The following is a 25,228-nucleotide window of genomic DNA, read 5'->3' on the forward strand; positions in this document are numbered from 1 at the left end:
AACGCCAGCTTTTCACTCGGATCAGCAGCAGAGATGGGGGGGGGGCGCGAACGGAGATCGGCGCGGCTCGTCCACACGGGCGTCCGCCGTGTTCCCTCTCCTGATTTGGTTGGGGAAACGGCGAAGTGGAGAGATCAGAACTTGTTGCGTTTTTTTTTTGCGTGTGCGAGGAATAGGGTGCCGCACGGGGACCGCAGGATTTTTACTGCCCTACTCGGCAGCAGCTGGCCGGGTGCCTTTTTTTTTCGGGGTGGGGGATGGTATGGGAGGGGGTTGGTGCGAGGATTACGGGAATTTGGGATGGCCGATCTTTACCTGTCCAGGTGACTCGGGAGGGGAAGGTGTGGGGGGGGGGACATTCCAGGGTTGTGCTTACAATGAGATTTGTGTTTGTAGAAGGTTGCCGGTCTGCTTCACATGAAAGGGAAGTGATTGTTACATTCGGAGTCACGTCCCCCGGGGACACATTGTGTGTAAAGTTCACCGAGAGCTCACATTGGATTATGTAATGTGTGTGTGTGTGTGTATAGTACACCCCGGAATCTCGGTATGTCTCTCGTAGATCTCGCTCTCACTTTCTTGCTTTCTCTTTTCACTCCCCCCCTCGCTCGCTCTTTCCCCCTTCCTCCCTCCCCACCGCTCGCTCTTTCCCCCTTCCTCCCTCCCCACCGCTCTTTCCCCCTTCCTCCCTCCCCACCGCTCGCTCTTTCCCCTTTTCCTCTCTCCCCACCGCTCGCTCTCTCCCCTTTTCCTCTCTCCCCACCGCTCGCTCTTTTTCCTCCCTCCCCACCGCTCGCTCTTTCCCCTTTTTTCCTCCCTCCCCACCGCTCGCTCTTTCCCCTTTTTCCTCCCTCTCCACCGCTCGCTCTTTCCCCCTTCCTCCCTCTCCACCGCTCGCTCTTTCCCCCTTCCTCCCTCACCACCGCTCGCTCTTTCCCCCTTCCCTCCCTCCCCACCGCTCGCTCTTTCCCCCTTCCCTCGCTCGCTCTTTCCCCTTCCCTCCCTCCCCACCGCTCGCTCTTTCCCCTTTTTTCCTCCCTCCCCACCGCTCGCTCTTTCCCCTTTTTTCCTCCCTCCCCACCGCTCGCTCTTTCCCCTTTTTTCCTCCCTCCCCACCGCTCGCTCTTTCCCCTTTTTTCCTCCCTCCCCACCGCTCGCTCTTTCCCCTTTTTCCTCCCTCTCCACCGCTCGCTCTTTTCCCCCTTCCTCCCTCTCCACCGCTGGCTCTTTCCCCCTTCCTCCCTCTCCACCGCTGGCTCTTTCCCCCTTCCTCCCTCTCCACCGCTCGCTCTTTCCCCCTTCCCTCGCTCGCTCTTTCCCCCTTCCCTCGCTCGCTCTTTCCCCCTTCCCTCGCTCGCTCTTTCCCCCTTCCCTCGCTCGCTCTTTCCCCCTTCCTCCCTCTCCACCGCTGACTCTTTCCCCCTTCCTCCCTCTCCACCGCTGGCTCTTTCCCCCTTCCTCCCTCCCCACTGCTCTTTCCCCCTTCCTCCCTCTCCACCGCTCGCTCTTTCCCCCTTCCTTCCCTCTCCACCGCTCGCTCTTTGCCCCTTCCTCCCTCCCCACTGCTCTTTCCCCCTTCCTCCCTCTCCACCGCTCGCTCTTTCCCCCTTCCCTCGCTCGCTCTTTCCCCCTTCCCTCCCTCCCCACCGCTCGCTCTTTCCCCTTTTCCTCCCTCCCCACCGCTCGCTCTTTCCCCTTTTCCTCCCTCACCACCGCTCGCTCTTTCCCCTTTTCCTCCCTCACCACCGCTCGCTCTTTCCCCTTTTCCTCCCTCACCACCGCTCGCTCTTTCCCCTTTTCCTCCCTCCCCACTGCTCGCTCTTTCCCCTTTTCCTCTTTCCCCTTTTCCTCTCTCCCCACCGCTCGCTCTTTCCCCTTTTCCTCTCTCCCCACCGCTCGCTCTTAACCCTTTTCCTCTCTCCCCACCACTCGCTCTTTCCCCTTTTCCTCTCTCCCCACCGCTCGCTCTTTTCCCCCTTCCTCCCTCCCCACCGCTCGCTCGCTCTTTCCCCTTTTCCTCTCTCCCCACCGCTCGCTCTTTCCCCTTTTCCTCTCTCCCCACCGCTCGCTCTTTTCCCCTTTTCCTCTCTCCCCACCGCTCGCTCGCTCTTTTCCCCCTTCCTCCCTCCCCACTGCTCGCTCTTTTCCCCCTTCCTCCCTCCCCACTGCTCTTTCCCCCTTCCCTCCCTCCCCACCGCTCGCTCTTTCCCCCTTCCACCCACCGCTCGCTCTTTCCCCCTTTCCTCCCTCCCCACCCACCGCTCGCTCTTTCCCCCCTTCCCTCCCTCCTCACCCACCCCTCTCTCTTTCCCCCTTCCTCCCATCCCCTGCTCGCTCTTTCCCTCTTTGCCCTTCCCCTCTTTCCCTCCACCGCTCACTTTGCCCCGTTCCTCCCCACCGCTCGCTCTTTGCCCCCTTCCTCCTTCCGTTCCTCCCCACCGCTCACTTTGCCCCCTTCCTCCCCCGCTCGCTCTTTGCCCCTCCCCCCGCTCGCTTCCCCCCCTCTTTCTGCGGTGTTGGGGAATCTGTGTAATGGGTGTGCTCTGGGTACTCCGCCCTGGTATGGGGAGTAGATATTGGTCAATGTACGGGCAGAGGAGAGGTTGTACAGGGGTGTCCGCGCTCTCCCCGGGGTTTTTTTTTCTCAATCACCGTCGGGATAAACCCTCCCTCCATCCTCTAGTTGTACCGACTCCTCCTGGACTGTGATTTCACCGCACACTGTGAGCCTCTCACAATGTGCACGACAAACTGCAGCAGGTCAGATGGCGCCCGTCTCATTTCCTGTCTGGAGGACGTCCAGCATCATCTAGCCCTTTCCCCCCCCCATCTGACTGTCCCTGGTCCATCTTTATTTATTCATTGAATTAGAATTCTTTCAGTCAGTGTGGCTCGGGATCATGCGTTTTCTTCTATGGGGGGAGGGAAGGGGTACAACTGTGCAAGACTGAATGGCTAATCATTCTAAAATACATTGGAACCTTTAAGTGCGGACTGTAGTGTGATCTCCCCTGCCCTCCTCCTTCCATTTATCTGTCACCCCCCCCCCCCCCCCACACACAATACATACACCTGCCCCTCCTGCCGGTGTCCTTAATCTGATCCTCCTAATGGACGGTGACAAGAAAGCCGCCCTCCATACAGGGACACCTTGACCATCCCCGAGCGCCGCGTTCCATCAGCTGACGGTCATATGTGGAAGGTCTGGCATGGAGCTGGAATCGCGCACGTCTTCTGGCTCGGTGTATGAATGTCAGCCTTGTGACGAGGCCGTGTGCTGCCTGCGGGACGGAGCGCCCGATTGTTTAGCCTAATCGTTCAGCCATCGCATTGTCTTGGCAACAAGGTAATCACAGAGAAGAACTCGTCCGTGCCGTTACGCAGGTTTTCCCCGCGATTGACACCCGATCCGTCCATCAGAGGTGGTGACCGCTGGCCTGAGGGCCCTTCCTTCCATCCCTGTGCTGAGTTCCCGGGTCTGTACACCCGCTGTGCCCATTATGAGGGGTTCCCACCATCCCTGTGCTGTGTTCCCGGGTCTGTACACCCGCTGTGCCCATTATGAGGGGTTCCCGGGTCTGTACACCCGCTGTGCCCATTATGAGGGATTCCCTCCATCCCTGTGCTGAGTTCCCGGGTCTGTACACCCGCTGTGCCCATTATGAGGGGTTCCCACTATCCCTGTGCTGAGTTCCCGGGTCTGTACACCCGCTGTGCCCATTATGAGGGATTCCCTCCATCCCTGTGCTGAGTTCCCGGGTCTGTACACCCGCTGTGCCCATTATGAGGGGTTCCCACCATCCCTGTGCTGAGTTCCCGGGTCTGTACACCCGCTGTGCCCATTATGAGGGGTCCCCACCATCCCTGTGCTGAGTTCCCGGGTCTGTACACCTGCTGTGCCCATTATGAGGGGTTCCCACCATCCCTGTGCTGAGTTCCCGGGTCTGTACACCCGCTGTGCCCATTATGAGGGGTCCCCACCATCCCTGTGCTGAGTTCCCGGGTCTGTACACCCGCTGTGCCCATTATGAGGGGTTCCCACCACCCCTGTGCTGAGTTCCTGGGTCTGTACACCCGCTGTGCCCATTATGAGGGGCTCCCACCATCCCTGTGCTGAGTTCCTGGGTCTGTACACCCGCTGTGCCCATTATGAGGGGTTCCCACCATCCCTGTGCTGAGTTCCCGGGTCTGTACACCCGCTGTGCCCATTATGAGGGGTTCCCACCACCCCTGTGCTGAGTTCCTGGGTCTGTACACCCGCTGTGCCCATTATGAGGGGCTCCCACCATCCCTGTGCTGAGTTCCCGGGTCTGTACACCTGCTGTGCCCATTATGAGGGGTTCCCACCATCCCTGTGCCCATTATGAGGGGTTCCTTCAATCCTTGTGCTGAGTTCCCGGGTCTGTACACCTGCTGTGCCCATTATGAGGGGTTCCCACCATCCCTGTGCTGAGTTCCCGGGTCTGTACACCCGCTGTGCCCATTATGAGAGGTTCCCACCATCCCTGTGCTGAGTTCCCGGGTCTGTACACCCGTTGTGCCCATTATGAGGGGTTCCCACCATCCCTGTGCTGAGTGCCCGGATCTGTACACCCGCTGTGCCCATTATGAGGGGTTCCCACCATCCCTGTGCTGAGCTCCCAGGTATGTACACCCACTGTGCCCATTATGAGGGGTTCCCACCATCCCTGTGCTGAGTTCCCGGGTCTGTACACCCGCTGTGCCCATTATGAGGAGTTCCCAACATCCCTGTGCCCATTATGAGGGGTTCCCACCATCCCTGTGCTGAGTTCCCGGGTCTGTACACCCGCTGTGCCCATTATGAGGAGTTCCCAACATCCCTGTGCCCATTATGAGGGGTTCCCACCATCCCTGTGCTGAGTTCCCGGGTCTGTACACCTGCTGTGCCCATTATGAGGGGTTCCCTCCATCCCTGTGAGTTCCTGGGTCTGTACACCCGCTGTGCCCATTATGAGGGGTTCCCACCATCCCTGTGCCCATTATGAGGGGTTCCCACCATCCCTGTGCTGAGTTCCCGGGTCTGTACACCCGCTGTGCCCATTATGAGGGGTTCCCTCCATCCCTGTGCTGGGTCTGTACACCTGCTGTGCCCATTATGAGGGGCTCCCACCATCCCTGTGCTGAGTTCCCGGGTCTGTACACCCGCTGTGCCCATTATGAGGGGTTCCCTCCATCCCTGGGCTGAGTTCCCGGGTCTGTACACCCGCTGTGCCCATTATGAGGGGTTCTCACATCCCTGTGCGGAGTTCCTGGGTCTGTACACCCGCTGTGCCCATTATGAGGGGGTTCCCTCCATCCCTGTGCTGAGTTCCCGGGTCTGTACACCTGCTGTGCCCATTATGAGGGGTTCCCACCATCCTTGTGAGTGCCCAGGTCTGTACACCTGTTGTGCCCATTATTAGGGGTTCCCTCCATCCCTGTGCTGAGTTCCCGGGTCTGTACACCCGCTGTGGTGCCCATTATGAGGGGTTCCCTCCATCCATGTGCTGAGTTCCCGGGTCTGTACACCTGCTGTGCCCATTATGAGGAGTTGCCACCATCCCTGGGTCTGTACACCTGCTGTGCCCATTGAGGGGTTCCCACCATCCCTGGGCTGAGTTCCCGGGTCTGTACACCCGCTGTGCCCATTATCGGGGGTTCCCACCATCCCTGTGCTGAGTTCCCGGGTCTGTACACCCGCTGTGCCCATTATGAGGGGTTCCCACCATCCCTGTGCTGAGTTCCCGGGTCTGTACACCTGCTGTGCCCATTATGAGGGGTCCCACCATCCCTGTGCTGAGTTCCCGGGTCTGTACACCCGCTGTGCTGATATCGGATAGGATCTCTAACCATCCCCCGCTCCATCCAAAACTGGAAAAGAAATGTATTTTGGAGTGACATGCGTTACATTTATAATGCAATTTAATTAAGTAATTTAAAGATTTCGATATAATATTTTCAATAACGAAGCGAAGCTTCAGTGAATGCCGGCGCAGTGCGTTGGAATGCCGGTCGCTCCGACCGCAGTGAGCAGATTGCGTTTTTCGGCCTGAAAAAAAATACGGCATAAATGTGTCAAAAACAACGTGCGAAGATTAACATTTACAAAGTTACATGACGCTCTACTTTGGGCATTTGCCACCCCATTGAAGGGAACGGCACATGTAGTGCAAAAAATGCGCACAAAACGCATCAGCGCCATAGGATGTGGAAGGTAACGCCTCGGAGCCAATGGGGTCTGTGCGCTTTTTTTAACGCACGTGTTGCACACTTATCTGCTTGCTGTGTTTTGGGTGCCGTTAACAATGGATGGAGATGCCAGCGCGTTTCGTCAAAAATGTGCACTGTGCTGAGCTGCGATTGGGGCAGTACGGTTTTTGGGGGGTGTACACTGTGGGTTGTCAGCGTCCGGGCCAGGGCAAGAGATTTGCGCCCCCCTAACCCGCGGATTTTTAGCACTCTGAGTCCCTTCCACTAGTACAGCAGTACTGACCGACCTGACTCCTACACCAACCTACCTGATCACTAAACTAACCTACCTGATTCCTATACTGACCACTACACTGACCTACCTGATTCCTATACTGACCACTACACTGACCTACCTGATTCCTATACTGACCTACCTGATTCCTATACTGACCACCACACTGACCTACCTGATTCCTATACTGACCTACCTGATTCCTATACTGACCACTATACTGGCCTACCTGATTCCTATACTAACCACTACACTGGCCTACCTGAATCCTATACTGACCACTACACTGACCTACCTGATTCCTATACTGACCACCACACTGACCTACCTGATTCCTATACTGACCTACCTGATTCCTATACGGACCACTACACTGACCTACCTGATTCCTATACTGATTCCTACACTGACCTACCTGACTCCTATACGGACCACTACACTGACCTACCTGATTCCTATACTGATTCCTACACTGACCTACCTGATTCCTATACGGACCACTACACTGACCTACCTGATTCCTATACTGATTCCTACACTGACCTATCTGATCCCTACTCTGACCTACCTGATTCCTATACTGACCTGCCCCCCCCCCCCCCCAGTCTCTGCACGGTCGCAATCCCTGTGATCATCATGAATGGTCTTCAGTGGACATTTACTCACTGCTGTGTCAGTGTCACCGCTGGCGCATAAGCCGGGACTGCACCGCAACTTCTTTCTAATAGTGAAGTGGAAGAGCTCAGTCTCCTAGACAGCACAGCGAAGGAGAAGATCGGCAGGTAACCTGCTGCTGCGCCCCTCTAAATTTTGCGCCTGGGGCATCCTCCCCCTCTGGCCCCCCCCACGCTACGCCACTGGGTGTACACCAGTGGCACGGCATACAGACGGGCCGGACTGATGAACATTGCAGGGCGTCCTTCAGGTAACCCGGCGTCCTTGTCTACCTTCCGATAACAGAGCGCGCTTGTTTGTCACGTCGACACCGGGGAGCCGCCGTGGCTCTCAGCGTTGTAACCAATGACGACAACGCGGGGTCACCGCAGGTCAGGGATGAAAGCAGAGCTGCGCAATTCTCTTTCCTCCTTGGCTCTGAGGTCATTTTGCATCGCCGATGATGAAAATAAACACGGAGGGGGCTTTCCTCTGGTGACGTCGCCTCCAGTGGCATCCTCCCATTGTTCTCTTCCGTCTGTCCCGTGCCTCCCATTGTTCTCTTCCGTCCCGTACGCGGCATGCTGGGGGGGGGGGGGGGTTTGCGTCTGATTGTAGAGCAGGTGGCGGGAAGCCGCCTTTTCCTTATGACCCGCTTTGCTGAAACTTCCACAGCTGTGAGGGCTGAGAACGGGGACAGCGGCGGCTTCACAGACGGAAGCCAGCTGGTTTCTCGCCGGCCGTGTAATGTACGTAACCAGTCATAACGAGCGTGCTTTTTTTTTTGTGGTTTTGTGTTTGTTTTTTTGTGGCTTTTTTTTTTTTTTTTTATAATTGCTTCAAGGCAAGCCAGGCTTTCTCAGGGTTGTTGCTTTAAAGGGAACCTGTCCGCCATTTGTAGTTGTACCCATCGAGCGCGCAATACTTTCACACCATGCTGTGTAGTGTTTGTGCTTTACTGCTCCGCTTATTTCAATTTTGTATATCGGCTGCCACATCCATTCCACACGGGGGGAGGGGGGTTTGGGGTGTAATTTTCGATATGTACATGCTATGTGTCATATACACAATCGGACTTCTACTTGGGATTTTGGACCCAAGGGGTGTTGCCCGTGAACTTGTTCTGCGTACACACGGCAGAACTTTTTTTAGCCAACATTCACCAAATCATGTGGTGTGTGTGTTGTGTTTTTTTTTCTTTTTTTTTTCAGCTCTTTACCGCCACCCTTTGGGCAACTTCTGCTATTGTTTAATGTTTAGCATTGGTTCGGAGCATGCGTTTTTGGACTTGTGTAGGGTTTGCCAAATTTGCTTGGAATCTAGGAGCCAGCTAAAAAAGTTGGGAGCCAGAAATTGCGCCCCGTCCCCGACGAGCTTGAGCGCAGAAGTGAACACATACGTGAGTAGCGCCCGCATATGTAAACTGTATTTAAACCACACATGTGAAGTATCGCCGCGATCGGTAGAGCGAGAGCAATAATTCTAGCCCTAGACCTCCTCTGTAACTCAAAACATGCAACCTGTAGAATTATTTAAACGTCGCCTATGGAGATTTTAAAGGGTAAAAGTTTGTCGGCATTCCACGAGCGGACGCAATTTTGAAGCGTGACATGTTGGGTACCAATTTACGCGGCGTAACGTTATCTTTCACAATATAAAAAAATTGGGATAACTTTACTGTTTTATTTTTTTATAAAAAAAAAAAGTGTTTTTTTTTTTTCCAAAAAAGTGCGCTTGTAAGGCCGCTGCGCAAATACGGCGTGACAGAAAATATTGCAGCGATCGCCATTTTATTCTCTAGGGTGTTAGAATAAAAAATATATATAATGTTTGGGGGTTCTAATTAGAGGGAAGGAGATGGCAGTGAAAAATTACACAATACACGTGCTGTTTTACCTGTAATGCCAACGGCCACCACCAGATGGCGCAGGTCACAGAAGGAAGCTTGGCACTTCACAAGGCCGCAAAGCCGCGGCCTCAATTGCCAGCCGTCGCGCGGCGGGGGGTACACTGCCGGCCAGGTCACAATTTCTTGTCGCAATTGCGACCCGGAATTTGTCGAGCCCTGGACTTGTGTACACACGATGGGATAATCCTCCATCGGACATTTGTTGTCGGAAAAGATTGAGCGTGTGCACAGCGAACATTTAATGTCCGTTAAAAAACCGAAAAACAATTGTCGGATGGAACGTACAAGCGGTCGGATTGTCCGATTTTTAAACCGCGTCCGTCCGGACCGTTGTTGTTAAAGTCTGATCATGTGTATGGGCCTTTTAGAAATATCTTATAAATGTACAACTTTGTGTAAAAATAAATTAAAGTTTTTCACTTTCTTTCCACATTTTTCAAAAACTTGTGGGGAAAAAATGTTCAAAAGACTTATTATGCCTCAGAATATATGTTGGGGTGTTTACTTCCCAAAATGGGGTCATTTTTTGGGCGTTTCCATTGTCCTGGTGCTCCAAGACCTTCAAAATAGTAATAGGCAGCCTAGAAATTATTGGGCAGATTCAGAAAGACTTAGGCTGGCGTATCAGTAGATACGCTAGCCTAAGTCTGAATCTGCGCCGACGCAAATTTAAGCGTATTCTGGAAACCAGATACGGTTAAATTAGGTTAAGATACGAGCGGCGTAAGTGTCTTACACCGTTGTATCTTAAAGTGTAATTTTTAGGCTGGCCACTAGGTGGCGCTTCCATTGCGGTCGGCGTAGAATATGTAAATCGCTAGATACGCCGATTCACGAACGTACGCCCGGCCTACGCAGTACAGATACGCCGTTTACGTAAGGCATTTTCAGGCGTAAAGTTATTCCATCAAATAGCTGGACTAGTAATGTTAAGTATGGCCGTCGTTCCCGCGTCGAAATTTGAAAATTTTGCGTAAGTCATCCGTGAATAGGGCTGGACGTAATTTACGTCCACGTCAAAACCAATACGTCCGTGCGGCGTACTTGGCAGTAATGCAAACTGGGATATGTACACGGCGCATGCGCCGTTCCTAAAAAACATCAATCACGTCAACATAAAACACGCCCCCTCAGCCTAATTTGAATTAGGCGCGCTTACGCCCGCCGCATGTAGGCTACGCCGCCGTAACTTAGCAGGCAAGTACTTTGTGAATCATGTACTTGCCTCGCTAACTTGCGGCGTAGTGTAAACACGATACACTACGCCGCCGCAAAGTTAAGGCGTTCTTTCTGAATTTAGCTATATATGTGTAATTTGATTTATGTCCCTAGAAAACCTGATGTTTTTTTATTCATTCTTTTTGCTTCATTTCCTTATTTATTTATTTTTATTGTGTGTTTTTTTTTTTCCCTTTTTCCTTTCCTTTTTTCCTTTTGTTGCTTCATGTTTTTTTATTTTTTCCTTTTTTTTCCCATTTCCTTTCCTTCCTTTTTTCCTTTGTTGCTTCATGTTCTTTTTTTCCTTTCCTTTTGTTGCTTCATGTTTTTCCCCCCCCCCTTTTTTTTTTCTTTTTTTTTTTTTTTTTTTTTTTTCCCTTATGATTTTTTTTTTTTTTTTTATATATATATATATATATATTAATGGACTAAATAGCACATGAATTTTCACAATTATGATGTGTTTTAATTTAATATCGGCATATTTATTTATGGATTGATTGCTATCACAATTGTTGCTCTGCACTTATTATTGTAATATAATGTTTTTTCCTTTTCCCTTTTTTTCCCTTTCCTTTGTTGCTTCATTTTTTATTTTTTTTCCTTTCCTTCCCTTTTTTCCTTTGCTTCATGTTTTTTTTTTTATTTATTTTTTTCCCCTTTTCCTTTCCTTTTCCTTTGCTTCGTGTTTTTTGTTTTTTTTCCCCTTTTTGTTTTTTTTTCTTTCCTTTCCTTTTGTTTCATTTTTTTTTTCCCTTTTTTTTTTATTTAATTTTTTCCCTTTCCTTTGTTGCTTCATGTTTGTTTTTTTTTTAGTTTTTTTTTCCCTTTCCCTTATTTTTTTTTGTTTTTATATTAATGGACTAAATAGCACATAGAATTTTCACAATTATGTGACTTAATATCGGCGTATTTATTTATGGATTGATTGGTATCACAATTGTTGCTCTGCACTTATTGTAATATATCGCAAATGTGCGCCCTGAAACTAACTTCACTGACATTTTGCACTTAAACGTCATATATCAAATACTGCAAATATCATTTTAAAAAATAAATTGGAACAGTCACCATTTTATTCTCCAGGGTGACTACTTTCAGAAAATGTATGTTTGTGGTGTTTTAACTCGTCCAAAAAAAATTGTAAATACTGATATATTTTTTTCTATTTCTCTCTTTTTAGAATATCTGAATTCTGCAATATATGGAGCTGCTGAAAAACACCTTTGAATACTGCCACGCCCAACACAGCGCCTCCGCATGAAATACACGCCCTGCCCAGCCCCCGGAAGCCGGGTCGTGGTCATCGGCAACCACCATTAGAGCCCACCGCGCGTGGATCTACTCCAGCAAAGGACTCTCTTGGACACAGAAGCCGGCGCTTCCCCCTCAGCCCGTGCCGGCTGGAAAATTCACAGTCTATCCAGATGGGGTAACGTGATTGGTCCAAAAGGATCAGCTGTTTTGCCTCGGAACTGCCAGGATTCTTTTTTTTGTTTGTTTTTCGGGGTTTTTCTTTTTTTTTTCTACTGTAAACGGAAGGATTTGGCCGGTGTAGGACTTTGAGAAGTCGGCGTCTGCATGGACTTGCATACTGAACACTACTGAGCCTTGCAGACACGCGCGGTTTGGTCGCTGTGTTTTGAGTTTTTGGCGTGTTTAGGGAGCCGTTGCTGTACGGCTCCTTTGTAATTTTTGCACAATATTTGTGTGTTTTTTGTACGTTTTTATCGCCCAGTTTGTACCTATATATATTTTTTTTTCTTCGCTGTGTCCACCATGGCACGTATGAACCGCCCCGCTCCAGTGGAAGTTTGCTACAAAAACATGCGTTTTCTGATCACGCACAATCCCACCAACGCCACGCTCAACACCTTCATCGAGGTGAGTTCATTACAAGCACACGTAATGCGTTTTTTATGTTTTTGTGTTTACGTCAAAGTTTAGTTTTATCCAGGGGTTGACAAATTTGCTTGGAATCTAGGAGGCAGCTAAAAAAGTTAGGAGCCAGAAAACACACCCCGTCCCAACGAGCTTGCGCGCAGAAGCGAACGCATATGTGAGCAGCGCCCGCATATGTAAACGGTGTTCAAACGCAATTTTGAAGCGTGACATGTTGGGTATGAATTTACTCGGCGTAACATTATCTTTCATAATATTAAAAAAAATGGGGATAACTTTACTGTTGTCTTATTTTTTAATTAAAAAAGTGTAATTTTTTCCCAAAAAAGTGCGCTTGTAAGACCGCAGCGCAAATACGGCGTGACAAAGTATTGCAACGATCGCCATTTTATTCTCTAGGGTGTTAGGATAAAAAATATATATAATGTTTGGGGGTTCTAATTAGAGGGAAGAAGATGGCAGTGAAAATAGTGAAAAATTACATTAGAATTGCTGTTTAACTTGTAATGCTTAACTTGTAATACCAACGGCCACCACCAGATGGCGCCAGCTCACAAAAAAAAAGATTTTTTATTTTTTTTGCCCACCTTCCAAGCCAGGACACTATTTCTAGTCGCCATGGCGACCTTGCGCATGGGATTTGTCGATCCCTGGTTTTATCTACCTGTTGAAGTTTACGTATGGCAAAGTTCTTGGTCTAAATCAGGGCTCGACAAATCCCGGTTCGCCATGGCGACTAGAAATGAGATCCTGGCGACTTGGAAGGTGGGCAAAAAAAAAAGTTGTTCCATAGGACCTGCGCTCCGCGGACTAGGCCAAAGCCGCGGCCTTGCCTAAAACATCCTGCTCGCCGCGATCCTGGGAAAAGGGCTCGCGGCCTAGTCCGCGGAGCGCCTTTTCCCCAGGATCAAGGCGGACTAGGCCTCCCACCTCCCCCGCCGCTTGATCGCGGGGGGCCCGTGATGTCCGGTGATTGAGGCCGCGGCCTTGTGAAGTCCCCAGCTCTTCCTTGTGTAAGCTGGCGCCATCTGGTGGTGCCTGTTGGTATTACAAGTTAAACAGCAATTCTAATGTCATTTTTCACTATTTTCACTGCCATCTTCTTCCCTCTAATTAGAACCCCCACACATTATATATATATATAATTATCCTAACACCCTAGAGAATAAAATGGCGATCGTTGCAAAACTTTGTCACGCCGGATTTGCGCAGCGGTCTTACAAGTGCACTTTTTTGGGAAAAAATTCAAAAAAATTTTATAAAAAAATAAGACAACAGTAAAGTTTTTTTTAATATTATGAAAGATAATGTTACGCCGAGTAAATTCATACCCAACATGTCACGCTTCAAAATTGCGTCCGCTCGTGGAATGCCAATAAGCTTTTACTCTTTAAAATCTTTATAGGCGACGTTTAAGAAAAATTTACAGGTTGCATGTTTTGAGTTACAGAGGAGGTCTAGGGCTAGAATTATTGCTCTCGCTCTACCAATCGCGGCGATACCTCACATGTGTGGTTTGAACACCGTTTACATATGCGGGCGCTGCTCACGTATGTGTTCGCTTCTGCGCGCAATCTCGTCGGGACGGGGCACGTTTTCTGGCTCCTAACCTTTTTAGCTGGCTCCTAGATTCCAAGCAAATTTAGTGTCTTGGCTAGGCCCCCCTAGTGTCTTGGCTAGGCCCCCCTAGTGTCTTGGCTAGGCCCCCCTAGTGTCTTGGCTAGGCCCCCCTAGTGTCTTGGCTAGGCCCCCCTAGTGTCTTGGCTAGGCCCCCCTAGTGTCTTGGCTAGGCCCCCCTAGTGTCTTGGCTAGGCCCCCCTAGTGTCTTGGCTAGGCCCCCCTAGTGTCTTGGCTAGGCCCCCCTAGTGTCTTGGCTAGGCCCCCCTAGTGTCTTGGCTAGGCCCCCCTAGTGTCTTGGCTAGGCCCCCCTAGTGTCTTGGCTAGGCCCCCCTAGTGTCTTGGCTAGGCCCCCCTAGTGTCTTGGCTAGGCCCCCCTAGTGTCTTGGCCCCCCTAGTGTCTTGGCCCCCCTAGTGTCTTGGCCCCCCTAGTGTCTTGGCCCCCCTAGTGTCTTGGCCCCCCTAGTGTCTTGGCCCCCCTAGTGTCTAGGCCCCCCTAGTGTCTCGGCCCCCCTAGTGTCTCGGCTAGGCCCCCCTAGTGTCTCGGCTAGGCCCCCCTAGTGTCTCGGCTAGGCCCCCCTAGTGTCTCGGCTAGGCCCCCCTAGTGTCTCGGCTAGGCCCCCCTAGTGTCTCGGCTAGGCCCCCCTAGTGTCTCGGCTAGGCCCCCCTAGTGTCTCGGCTAGGCCCCCCTAGTGTCTCGGCTAGGCCCCCCTAGTGTCTCGGCTAGGCCCCCCTAGTGTCTCGGCTAGGCCCCCCTAGTGTCTCGCCTGCCTTCCACTGAAGCTAATGGAGCCCAGATCACACTTCATTTGCTTCTTTTCCCAGTGGGAGTACCCGGGAAATTATGAAAATGATGAGATCAACAAACTGTTGTTCGCTGGTCATCCTCTCCCTAGTGATTGACCCCCCCACCACCTCCACGCTGCCGACATACTCACTGCCCACTTCATCAGGTGCACCTGTTCAATTGCTTGGTAACGCAGCTTGCTAATCAGCCAATCACATGGCAGCAACTCGAGGGGGTCCAACCCGGGACTAGCAAGGGGGACCTAATAAAGGGGATCCAACCCGGGACTAGCAAGGGGGACCTAATAAAGGGGGTCCAGCCCGGGACTAGCAAGGGGGACCTAATAAAGGGGGTCCAGCCCGGGACTAGCAAGGGGGACCTAATAAAGGGGGTCCAGCCCGGGACTAGCAAGGGGGACCTAATAAAGGGGGTCCAGCCCCGGACTAGCAAGGGGGACCTAATAAAGGGGATCCAACCCGGGACTAGCAAGGGGGACCTAATAAGGGTTAATGGCGCAACCAGTGCGATCGGATAAAGATTGGCCGCTATCGCTTCTGATAATCTGAATCTTCTGTACTTTGCCATCGTAGATGACGGTTTTTATCGCACGTTCTGATTTGTGTCCCTCCAATTAGAGGGGAAGGTCTGATTTACTGCAGAGCCTGGAAGGAGCCGCCTTGTGTACGGGGACAGAGCGATCCGCGGGATGCCGGCCAGCTCGGATATCCAGTGTGTGCCGCCGGGGGCCTCAGCCAGGCACTTGGCAGCGCTTTGCACGCTTTCTGCTATTTCTGTGCAGCCTGCGTAGATCGGCACCGGCTGAAACCCCCCGAGCCATGGAACCCGTCCAAACCCCCCCGAGCCATGGAACCCGTCCAAACCCCCCCCGAGCCATGGAACCCGTCCAAACCCCCCCCCGAGCCATGGAACCCGTCCAAACCCCCCCCGAGCCATGGAACCCGTCCAAACCCCCCCCGAGCCATGGAACCCGTCCAAACCCCCGCTCTCCACTTTATTGGATGTTTGGGAACTTCAACCCAACTATAAATATCCAGAATCTGGAGAGACCGAGCGATCAGCCAGCCACCGGCACATTCTATATGATCCATCCCGTCCTCCTCGCCCCAGTGTCCTCCTCTGGGCAAGAGGTCAGGAGATTATAAGGATATAGACCTCCAGATCACCGCCAGGACTCCATATCTCCTGGAGGACTTTGCTCCTTCCTCTATAACTCTCCTCTCCTGAAATACTCTGCACTGCTGGAGGACTCTGCTCCTTCCTCCAACTCTCCTCTGTGGAGGACTCTGCTCCTTCCAACTCTCCTCTGTGAAGGACTCTGCTCCTTGCTCCAACTCTCCTCTGTGAAGGACTCTGCTCCTTGCTTCAGCTCTCCTCTGTGGAGGACTCTGCTCCTTGCTCCTTCCTCCAACTCTGTGGAGGACTCTGCTCCTTCCTCCAACTCTGTGGAGGACTCTGCTCCTTCCTCCAACTCTGTGGAGGACTCTGCTCCTTCCTCCAACTCTGTGGAGGACTCTGCTCCTTCCTCCAACTCTGTGGAGGACTCTGCTCCTTCCTCCAACTCTGTGGAGGACTCTGCTCCTTCCTCCAACTCTGTGGAGGATTATGCTCCTTCCTCCAACTCTGTGGAGGATTATGCTCCTTCCTCCAACTCTGTGGAGGACTCTGCTCCTTCCTCCAACTCTCCTCTCCTGAAATACTCTGCTCCTTGCCCCAACTCTCCTCTCCTGAAATACTCTGCTCCTTGCCCCAACTCTCCTCTCCTGAAATACTCTGCTCCTTGCCCCAACTCTCCTCTCCTGAAATACTCTGCTCCTTGCCCCAACTCTCCTCTCCTGAAATACTCTGCTCCTTGCCCCAACTCTCCTGAAATACAGTGGAACCTCGGATTGCGAGTAACGTGGTTGAGCGGTTCGCAATACAAGCGCTGTATTTTAAAATAAATCCTGGCTCGGTTTGCAAGTGTTGTCTAGCAAAACAAGCAAGATTCAAGCCCAAGCGGGTGCAGTACCGTGTTTGGCCTGAGGTGGGGAGGCGCCGGAGCAGAGCGGTGCCCATCGTCACTGTTTGGAAAAACTCTGTTCCCAAGTCTTTCCGAGATTTCCAGAGTTCAGCCGAGGTGTCCTCTGGTCTTTCAGTGGGCTTCCGAGGCTCTCCAGTGCGCCCCCACCTCTGGCCACATGCGGTATTGCATGCCATTGAAGTCGATGCGGAACCAATTATTTTAGTTTCCATTGACTTCAATGGGGAAACTCGCTTTGATATGCGAGTGCTTTGGATTACGAGCATTCTCCTGGAACGGATTATACTCGTCATCCGAGGTTCCACTGTACTCTGCACTGCTGGAGGACTCTGCTGCTTCCTCTCTACCGCTCCTGAAATACTTTTTTTTGCTCTATTTCTGGGGGAAAAGGGATATAAATCGTATTTAGGTACAGCATTGCACGATTATGCATTTACCAGTTAAAGTAACGCAGTGCCCTATCACTAAAAATGGCCTGACTATGAAGGGGGGGGGAGGACAAGTGGTTAAAGTGGAATGTTTAGGGTACTTGAAAGGTACAGGTGGGTTCAAAAGTGTGATCTGATGACTGGTAGAGTAATGGTTAGAAATGGAGGAAGCATGGACCCACAGAATGGATGAAGCGGCATCAGGGGGATCCTTGCGCTACAGATCCTTAGATACAGCTTCCCCTCCAGCAAGGAGAACGGTGATCAGCACAATAGGAGCATCGCCAAATCTGGAGGTCGACCGATATGGCTTTTTCTCTGGCCGATGCCGATATTTAGAAATCTGGGCGGCCGATGACTGATATATGATGCCTTTTTATTTTATTTTTTTGGTGGCCCTGGCTCTTGGCACTGGAAGATGGCACTAGCAGAAGGCACTTATTGGCACTGGCAGGTTGCACTGGATGGCACTGAAAGATGGTACTAGCAGATGGCACTGATAAGCACATGGCACTGGCAGGTGGCACTGGTTGGCACTTACTGGCAGGTGGCACTAATTGGCACTGGGTGGCAATAGTTAGCACTGGCAGGTGGCACTGGCTTTAGTTGCCACTGGTAGGTGGCACTGAATCGCACTGGCAGGTGGCACTGGATGGAAGGTGGCACTAATTGGCACTGGTATTGGCACTGGCAGGTGGCACTGGATGCAAGGTGGCACTAATTGGCACTGGATGGTGGCACTGGTATTGCCACTGGCAGATGGCACTGGATGGCAAGTGGCACTAATTGGCACTGGCAGGTTGCACTGGTGCAAAAAAAATTGTCACCCTCAGTACAGACCCCCTCTCCCTCCAGTATAGACACCCCCCCCCCCCCATCCTCCGCTACAGACACCAGAGAGCGGTGTGTCCCACGAGCACGGGCCCCTCCTCCTCTGTGGGCATAAACAGAGAGGAGGGCCGCCGAGCCGGGTTTACCAAGATGGCCACGGCTCCGGAGCTAGGCCAAAGCCGCGGGCTTTCCTAATGCTGTGACCGTGGCGGCAATCCGCAGATGGCTCTGGATCCGTGGCACCGCTAGCGGCCATGTAAAATATCGGCCTAATTTGGATAAAAATCAGCCGCTGACGATTTCTCCAAAACGGCCAAATATCGGCCGATATATCGGCCTGCCAATATATCGGTCGACCTCTAACCAAATCTGGTGATCAGTCAGACCACAGCGCCTTTTAGATGGTTGCACGCTGTAGATAAACAGCTATAAGGACATATAACAGGAGTGCCTAGGCACAGGAAGCGCACTGCTATTTTTCAGGAGGAATTAAATGAAATAAAAAATGGAGCCTAGGCACAATTAACTATTTTTGCCGTTTTCTAGCAAGTCTTCACTTTTTGAGTTCAGGGTCACTTTAACGTCCCTTACCGGGTAGGGTTAGAAAAGAACACTTTGCATACGTTTTTTGGTTCATGTAAATTTTTGGCTACGTATGTTCTCTCTGCTTGTTTCACACTATCAAACAGTGCTTAACCACTTCCCGACATGTAGATATACGTCAGCAGAATGGCACGTACAGGCACATTGGCGTACCTGTACGTGCCTGCCTAGACGTGGGTCGGGGGTCCGATCTGGACCCCCCCGCTACACGCGGCGGTCGGGTTCCCTCGGGGAGCGATCCGGGACGACGGTGCAGCTATTCGTTTATAGCCGCTCCATCGCGATCGCTCCCCGGAGCTGAAGAACGGGGAGAGCCGTATGTAAACACGGCTTCCCGTGCTTCACTGTGGCGGCGCATCAATCGAGTGATCCCTTTTATAGGGAGACTCGATCGATGACGTCAGTCCTACAGCCACACCCCCCTACAGTTGTAAACACACACTAAGTGTACACTAAATCCTACAGCGCCCCCTGTGGTTAACTCCCAAACGGCAACTGTCATTTTTACAATAAACAATGCAATTTAAATGCATTTTTTGCTGTGAAAATGACAATGGTCCCAAAAATGTGTCAAAATTGTCCGAAGTGTCCGCCATAATGTCGCAGTCACGAAAAAAATCGCTGATCGCCGCCATTAGTAGTAAAAAAAAATAATTAATAATAATGCAATAAAACTATCCCCTATTTTGTAAACGCTATAAATTTTGCGCAAACCAATCGATAAACACTTATTGCGATTTTTTTTTTACCAAAAATAGGTAGAGGAATACGTATCGTCCTAAACTGAGGGAAAAAAAAATTTTATATATGTTTTTGGGGGATATTTATTATAGCAAAAAATATTGCATTTTCAAAATTGTTGCTCTATTTTTGTTTATAGCGCAAAAAATAAAAACCGCAGAGGTGATCAAATACCACCAAAAGAAAGCTCTATTTGTGGGAAAAAAAGGACGCCAATTTTGTTTGGGAGCCACGTCGCACGACCGCGCAATTGTCCGTTAAAGCGACGCAGTCCCGAACTGTAAAAACACCTTGGGTCTTTAGGCAGCATATTGGTCCGGTCCTTAAAGGAGTTCTCTGACCTAAAACTTTTAACCCCCGCTGTGTCCGGGCTGTAAAACTATACAAAATAAACTTTCACTTACCTGCCTACGATCCCCCGTTGTTCCGATATCGCCGTCCCGTTCTCCGGTCCCGGTCTCTTCCGCTTCCTGCGTGTCGGTGACTCATAGTGCGCTCAGCCTATCAGCGGCCGCAGCAATGTCCCGTTGCGGTCGCTGATAGGCTGAGCGCACTATGAGTCACCGACACACAGGAAGCGGAAGGGACCGGAGAATGGGACGGCGATATCGGAACAACGGGGGATCGTAGGCAGGTAAGTGAAAGTTTATTTTGTATAGTTTTACAGCCCGGGCACAGCGGGGGTTAAAAGTTTTAGGTCAGAGAACTCCTTTGTGGTTAATCACTGCCTTTTAATGTGGAGATGTGGTCTGTAGTACTTCACCACTAGAGGCCGCCAGTCTTCCATGTTGAATGATGATTCGTGTCATTCAGCCAACTTCCTGCCTGAGGCTGTCATTGACCCGCCCCTGAGGATACATCACACAGCCTGGGCCCCAAATGCTTCTGCACTGAATGGGAAAAATAGATAAAAAAATAAATAAATTGAGATTATTAAGGTTCTTATTTATCTTTAACCACTTAAGGACCGCCTCCTGCACATATACGTCGGCAGAATGGCACGGCTGGGCACAAGCACGTACTAGAGGTCGACCGATATATCGGTCGGCCGATATATCGGCCGATATTTTGCGTTTTTAAAGATATCGGCATCGGCCGATTATTTGGTAAATTAGGCCGATTGTCTAGGATCTGTGCTGGGTGGAATTCTTCCGCCTGCCTGCCCGCCCGCTCATCGCCCGCTCGCTGCTATCTGCTGACTTTATATTTGTTTCTGTTTAGGAAGTCTGCAGCCAACCAGCGGACCGGTAACAGCCAATCGGCGGCCGCCGCTGCAGACTTCCTCCACTGTAAAAAAACCGTCCCCTGACGTGCTGCGCGCCCTGCCTCTGCCTACAAATTCCAGAATGCAGCACGGGCCGGTAACAACCAATCGGCGGCCGCCGCTGCCGTCATTCTCCACTCTGGAAAAAAACGTCCCCTGACGTGCTGCGCGCCCTGCCTACAAATTCCAGAATGCAGCACGGGCCGGTAACTGTCGGCCCGCGCTGCATTCTGGGGCTTGTAGGCAGAGCGCGCAGCACGTCAGGGGACGTTTTTTTCCAGAGTGGAGAATGACGGCAGCGGCGGCCTCGGATTGGTTGTTACCGGCCCGCTCTGCATTCTGGTGATTGTAGGCAGCACAACAGGGACGAATGGAGCTTTGTGGATAGAGTGCTAATATCGCCCTTCCTTCTGTTTTAGCACTGCTCAGCGCTCAGGAGTAGGCAATACAGAAATTTGGCCACAAGAAATGAGACAATGATCAGCAGCTGCAAAAAAAATGTAAACATCAAAACAAAGTAGCAACTATTGAAAGTCCCAAAGTCCAATATAATACTGCAGCAGCGCCATTTCCAAACAAACGTTTGAAAAACGAAACAAACTTCTATATAATCAATATAGAAGTTTGTTTCGTTTTTCAAACGTTTGTTTGGAAATGGCGCTGCTGCAGTATTATATTGGACTTTGGGACTTTCAATAGTTGCTACTTTGTTTTACTGTCTGTTTTGACGAATGGAGCTTTCTTGTGCTAGGCTAGAAGATGCAACGGAGCATGGAGCGCTCCGCTGGTGGGCATTGATGAGGTGGCAGTGAATGACATTGGGCTGTACTGGTGGGCACTGATGTGAGGCACTGATGTGGTGATGCACTGGTGGGCACTGATGTGGTGATGTACTGGTGGGCACTGATGTGGTGATGCACTGGTGGGCACTGATGTGGTGATGTACTGGTGGGCACTGATGTGGTAATGCACTGGTGGGCACTGATGTGGTAATGCACTGGTGGGCACTGATGTGGTGGGCACTGGTGATATGCGCTGGTGGGCAATGATGGGATGCACTGGTGCATTGGTGGGCATTGATGAGGTGGCACTGATGGGCTGTACTGGTGGGCACTAACGTGGAACTTCTGGACACTGATAGGCTCCACTGGTGGGTACTGATGAGGTTGCACTGGTGGGCACTAATGGATACTGATAGGCTGCACTGATGGACTGCACCAGTGGTCACTGACAGGCTGCACCCCACCTCTCCACCCTAAACAATTATCTCCTCCCCACCTCTCCACCCTAGGTTTTTTGAGATGAAGGAAAAAAAAAGAAAATCGGCCTAAAATATCGGCCTAAAATATCGGCCACACATATCGGCCATCGGCCACCCCGATTTCCAAATATCGGCATCGGCCAGAGAAAAACGCATATCGGTCGACCTCTAGCACGTACCTGTTCGTCCTCTTTGTGCCCAGCCGTGGGTCGCGGTCCGAAGCTCCGTGATTGCAGCCGCGGACCCGATCGCCGCTGGAGTCCCGCAACCGGTCCCCGGAGCTGAAGAACGGGGAGAGGTGTGTGTAAACACAGCTTCCCCGTTCTTCACTGTGGCGCCGTAATCGATCGTGTGTTCCCTTTTATGGGGAAACGCGATCAATGACGTCACACGTCCAGCCCCGCCCCCTACAGTTAGAAACACACGTGAGGTCACACTTAACCCCTTCAGCGCCCCCTAGTGGTTAACTCCCAAACTGCAATTGTCATTTTCAGTTATCGGTGCATTTTATAGCATTTTTTTGCTGTGAAAATGACAATGGTCCCAAAAATGTGTTAAAATTGTCCGATGTGTCCGCCATAATGTCGCAGTCATGAAAAAAATCGCTAGTAGTAAAAAAAAAAAATATTAATAAAAATGCAATAAAACTATCCCCTGTTTTGTAAACACTATAAATTTTGCGCAAACCAACTGATAAACGCTTATTGCGATTATTTTTGGTAAAAAAAAAAAATGCAGAAGAATATGTATCGGCCTAAACTGAGGGAAAAACGTTTTTTTATATATTTTTGGGGGATATTTATTATAGCAAAAAAAAAAAAATTATTGTGTTTTTCAAAATTGTCGCTCTATTTTTGTTTATAGCGCAAAAAATAAAAACTGCAGAAATGATCAAATACCACCAAAAGAAAGCTCTATTTGTGGGGGGGGGGGAAGGACGCCAATTTTGTTTGGGAGCCACGTCGCACGACTGCGCAATTGTCAGTTAAAGCGACGCAGTGCCAAATCGCAAAAACTGTCCGGGTCCTTTTTTCCTGCATTTTGGTCCGGGTCTTAAGTGGTTAATGATTAAACAAGACCCTTCTGAGATGATGTATTGGGCCGGTGACAATGAGAAGGAACTTCCTTTTCTTATGTGAACTCATTCTAGATATATTTTTTTTTTTTTCTCTTGTGATTCTTTAGATCGGGGTGCACAACCTGTGTCCCCCCCCCCCCCCAGCTGTTGCAGAACTACAAGTCCCATCATGCCTCTGCTTTTGGTCATGGTTGTAACTGTCAGCGGCTTGCAATGCCTCATGGGACTTGTAGTTCCGCAACAGCTGGAGGGCCACAGGTTGCGCGCCCATGCTTTAGATGGAACTCCAGGCCAAAAAGTTGTTTTTGGGTAGAGTGGGAGAGATGAGAACCTCGGGCCGTGTTTGGAGACTTTTCTCTCCACTTCCTGTGGATTTACCGGGATAGCAGGTGAGAGAAATCTCCCCAGACGTCCGTTGTCCTCCTTCCCCCACTGGGCTTTGGCTGAAGTTCCACGTTTCTCCTGCCTTGCATGGTCCTCACCGTCTGTGTTTGTTCTGTGCAGGATCTGAAGAAGTACGGGGCCACCACCGTGGTCAGAGTGTGTGAGATCACCTACGATAAGACGCCCCTGGAGAAAGATGGCATCACCGTCATGGTAAGTGGAAGTCCACCTATCATAGGAGATACGAGCCGCTGATTATCACTCGTTGTCGTCTTATCTTCTCTTTTGTCTTTCTTGTATCCAAGTGTAAAAAAAAGTGATCCTGCCAGAAATCCAATGAGTGGATTTTTGTTGTCTCTGCATCACTGAAATTCCAGGGAGTCTGATCAGTCTATTCCCTCCCCTATGTTATGGAGATGGGAGCGGCGGGATGTTCTAAAGCATTCTCTGTTCTAGGATGAAGTTGTTCCTCGACCTGTGGTCTCCAAACTGCGGCCCGGGGCCAGATGTGGCACTTTGCCTGTCTTTATCCAACCCTTGGGGCGCCGTTCCTCCCACTGACGCCAGTGATGGCGCACCACCGTTCCTCCCACTGACGCCAGTGATGGCGCACCACCGTTCCTCCCACTGACGCCAGTGATGGCGCACCACCGTTCCTCCCACTGACGCCGGTGGTGGCGCACCACCGTTCCTCTCACTGACGCCGGTGGTGGCGCACCACCGTTCCTCTCACTGACGCCGGTGGTGGTGGGGGCACCGTTCCTCTCACTGACGCCGGTGGTGGTGGGGGCACCGTTCCTCTCACTGACGCCGGTGGTGGTGGGGGCACCGTTCCTCTCACTGACGCCGGTGGTGGTGGGGGCACCGTTCCTCTCACTGACGCCGGTGGTGGTGGGGGCACCGTTCCTCTCACTGACGCCGGTGGTGGTGGGGGCACCGTTCCTCTCACTGACGCCGGTGGTGGTGGTGGGGGCACCGTTCCTCTCACTGACGCCGGTGGTGGTGGGGGCACCGTTCCTCTCACTGACGCCGGTGGTGGTGGGGGCACCGTTCCTCTCACTGACGCCGGTGGTGGTGGGGGCACCGTTCCTCTCACTGACGCCGGTGGTGGTGGGGGCACCGTTCCTCTCACTGACGCCGGTGGTGGTGGGGGCACCGTTCCTCTCACTGACGCCGGTGGTGGTGGGGGCACCGTTCCTCTCACTGACGCCGGTGGTGGTGGGGGGGGGCACTGTTCCTCCCACTGGCGCCGGTGGTGGGGGGCACCGTTCCTCCCACCGGTGGTGGTGGGGGCACCGTTCCTCCCACCGGTGGTGGTGGGGGCACCGTTCCTCCCACTGACGCCAGTTGTGGGGGAGGGGGCACCGTTCCTCCCACTGACGCCGGTGGTGGTGGGGGGGGGGGAAGGGCACCGTTCCTCCCACTGACGCCGGTGGGGGGGGGGGGGGGGGAAGAGGCACCGTTCCTCCCACTGACGCCGGTGGGGGGGGGGGGGGGGAAGAGGCACCGTTCCTCCCACTGACGCCGGTGGTGGTGGGGGGGAAGGGGCACCGTTCCTCCCACTGACGCCGGTGGTGGTGGGGGGGGGCACCGTTCCTCCCACTGACGCCGGTGGTGGTGGGGGGGGGCACCGTTCCTCCCACTGACGCCGGTGGTGGTGGGGGGGGCGGCACCGTTCCTCCCACTGACGCCGGTGGTGGTGGGGGGGGCGGCACCGTTCCTCCCACTGACGCCGGTGGTGGTGGTGGGGGGGCACCGTTCCTCCCACTGACGCCGGTGGTGGTGGTGGGGGGGCACCGTTCCTCCCACTGACGCCGGTGGTGGTGGGGGGGCACCGTTCCTCCCACTGATGCCAGTTCATGTAACAACTGTCTAGAGGGGACTTCCCCTCACATTTTACAACCCATGTGTTTCTTGTGCACTGGGGGACTCGGGAGGGCTTTCACCTTCAGGTTATACTGCCGCCTACAGGTGGATTAGACAACTGCAAAAAAAACCTAGGCCAGCCCAGGCTAACCCCTCTTAA

General features: G+C 51.9%; 1 protein-coding gene across 3 annotated transcripts in view; it reads left to right on the forward strand.

Annotated features, from left to right (window-relative positions):
• Window positions 1–25,228, forward strand: part of PTP4A3 (protein tyrosine phosphatase 4A3) — a 146,163-nt gene that overhangs the window by 109,314 nt on the left and 11,621 nt on the right. For all 3 annotated transcript variants that reach the window (XM_040355190.1, XM_040355192.1, XM_040355191.1), the window contains 2 exons: window positions 11,449–12,149; window positions 23,323–23,415. In XM_040355190.1, coding sequence (XP_040211124.1) covers window positions 12,045–12,149; window positions 23,323–23,415 — 198 coding nt within the window. In that variant the 5' untranslated portion in view covers window positions 11,449–12,044. The remainder of the gene's footprint in view (window positions 1–11,448; window positions 12,150–23,322; window positions 23,416–25,228) is intronic.

The sequence above is a fragment of the Rana temporaria genome, chromosome 5, assembly GCF_905171775.1.
Source record: "Rana temporaria chromosome 5, aRanTem1.1, whole genome shotgun sequence".
NCBI classification, from domain to species: Eukaryota; Metazoa; Chordata; class Amphibia; order Anura; family Ranidae; genus Rana; species Rana temporaria.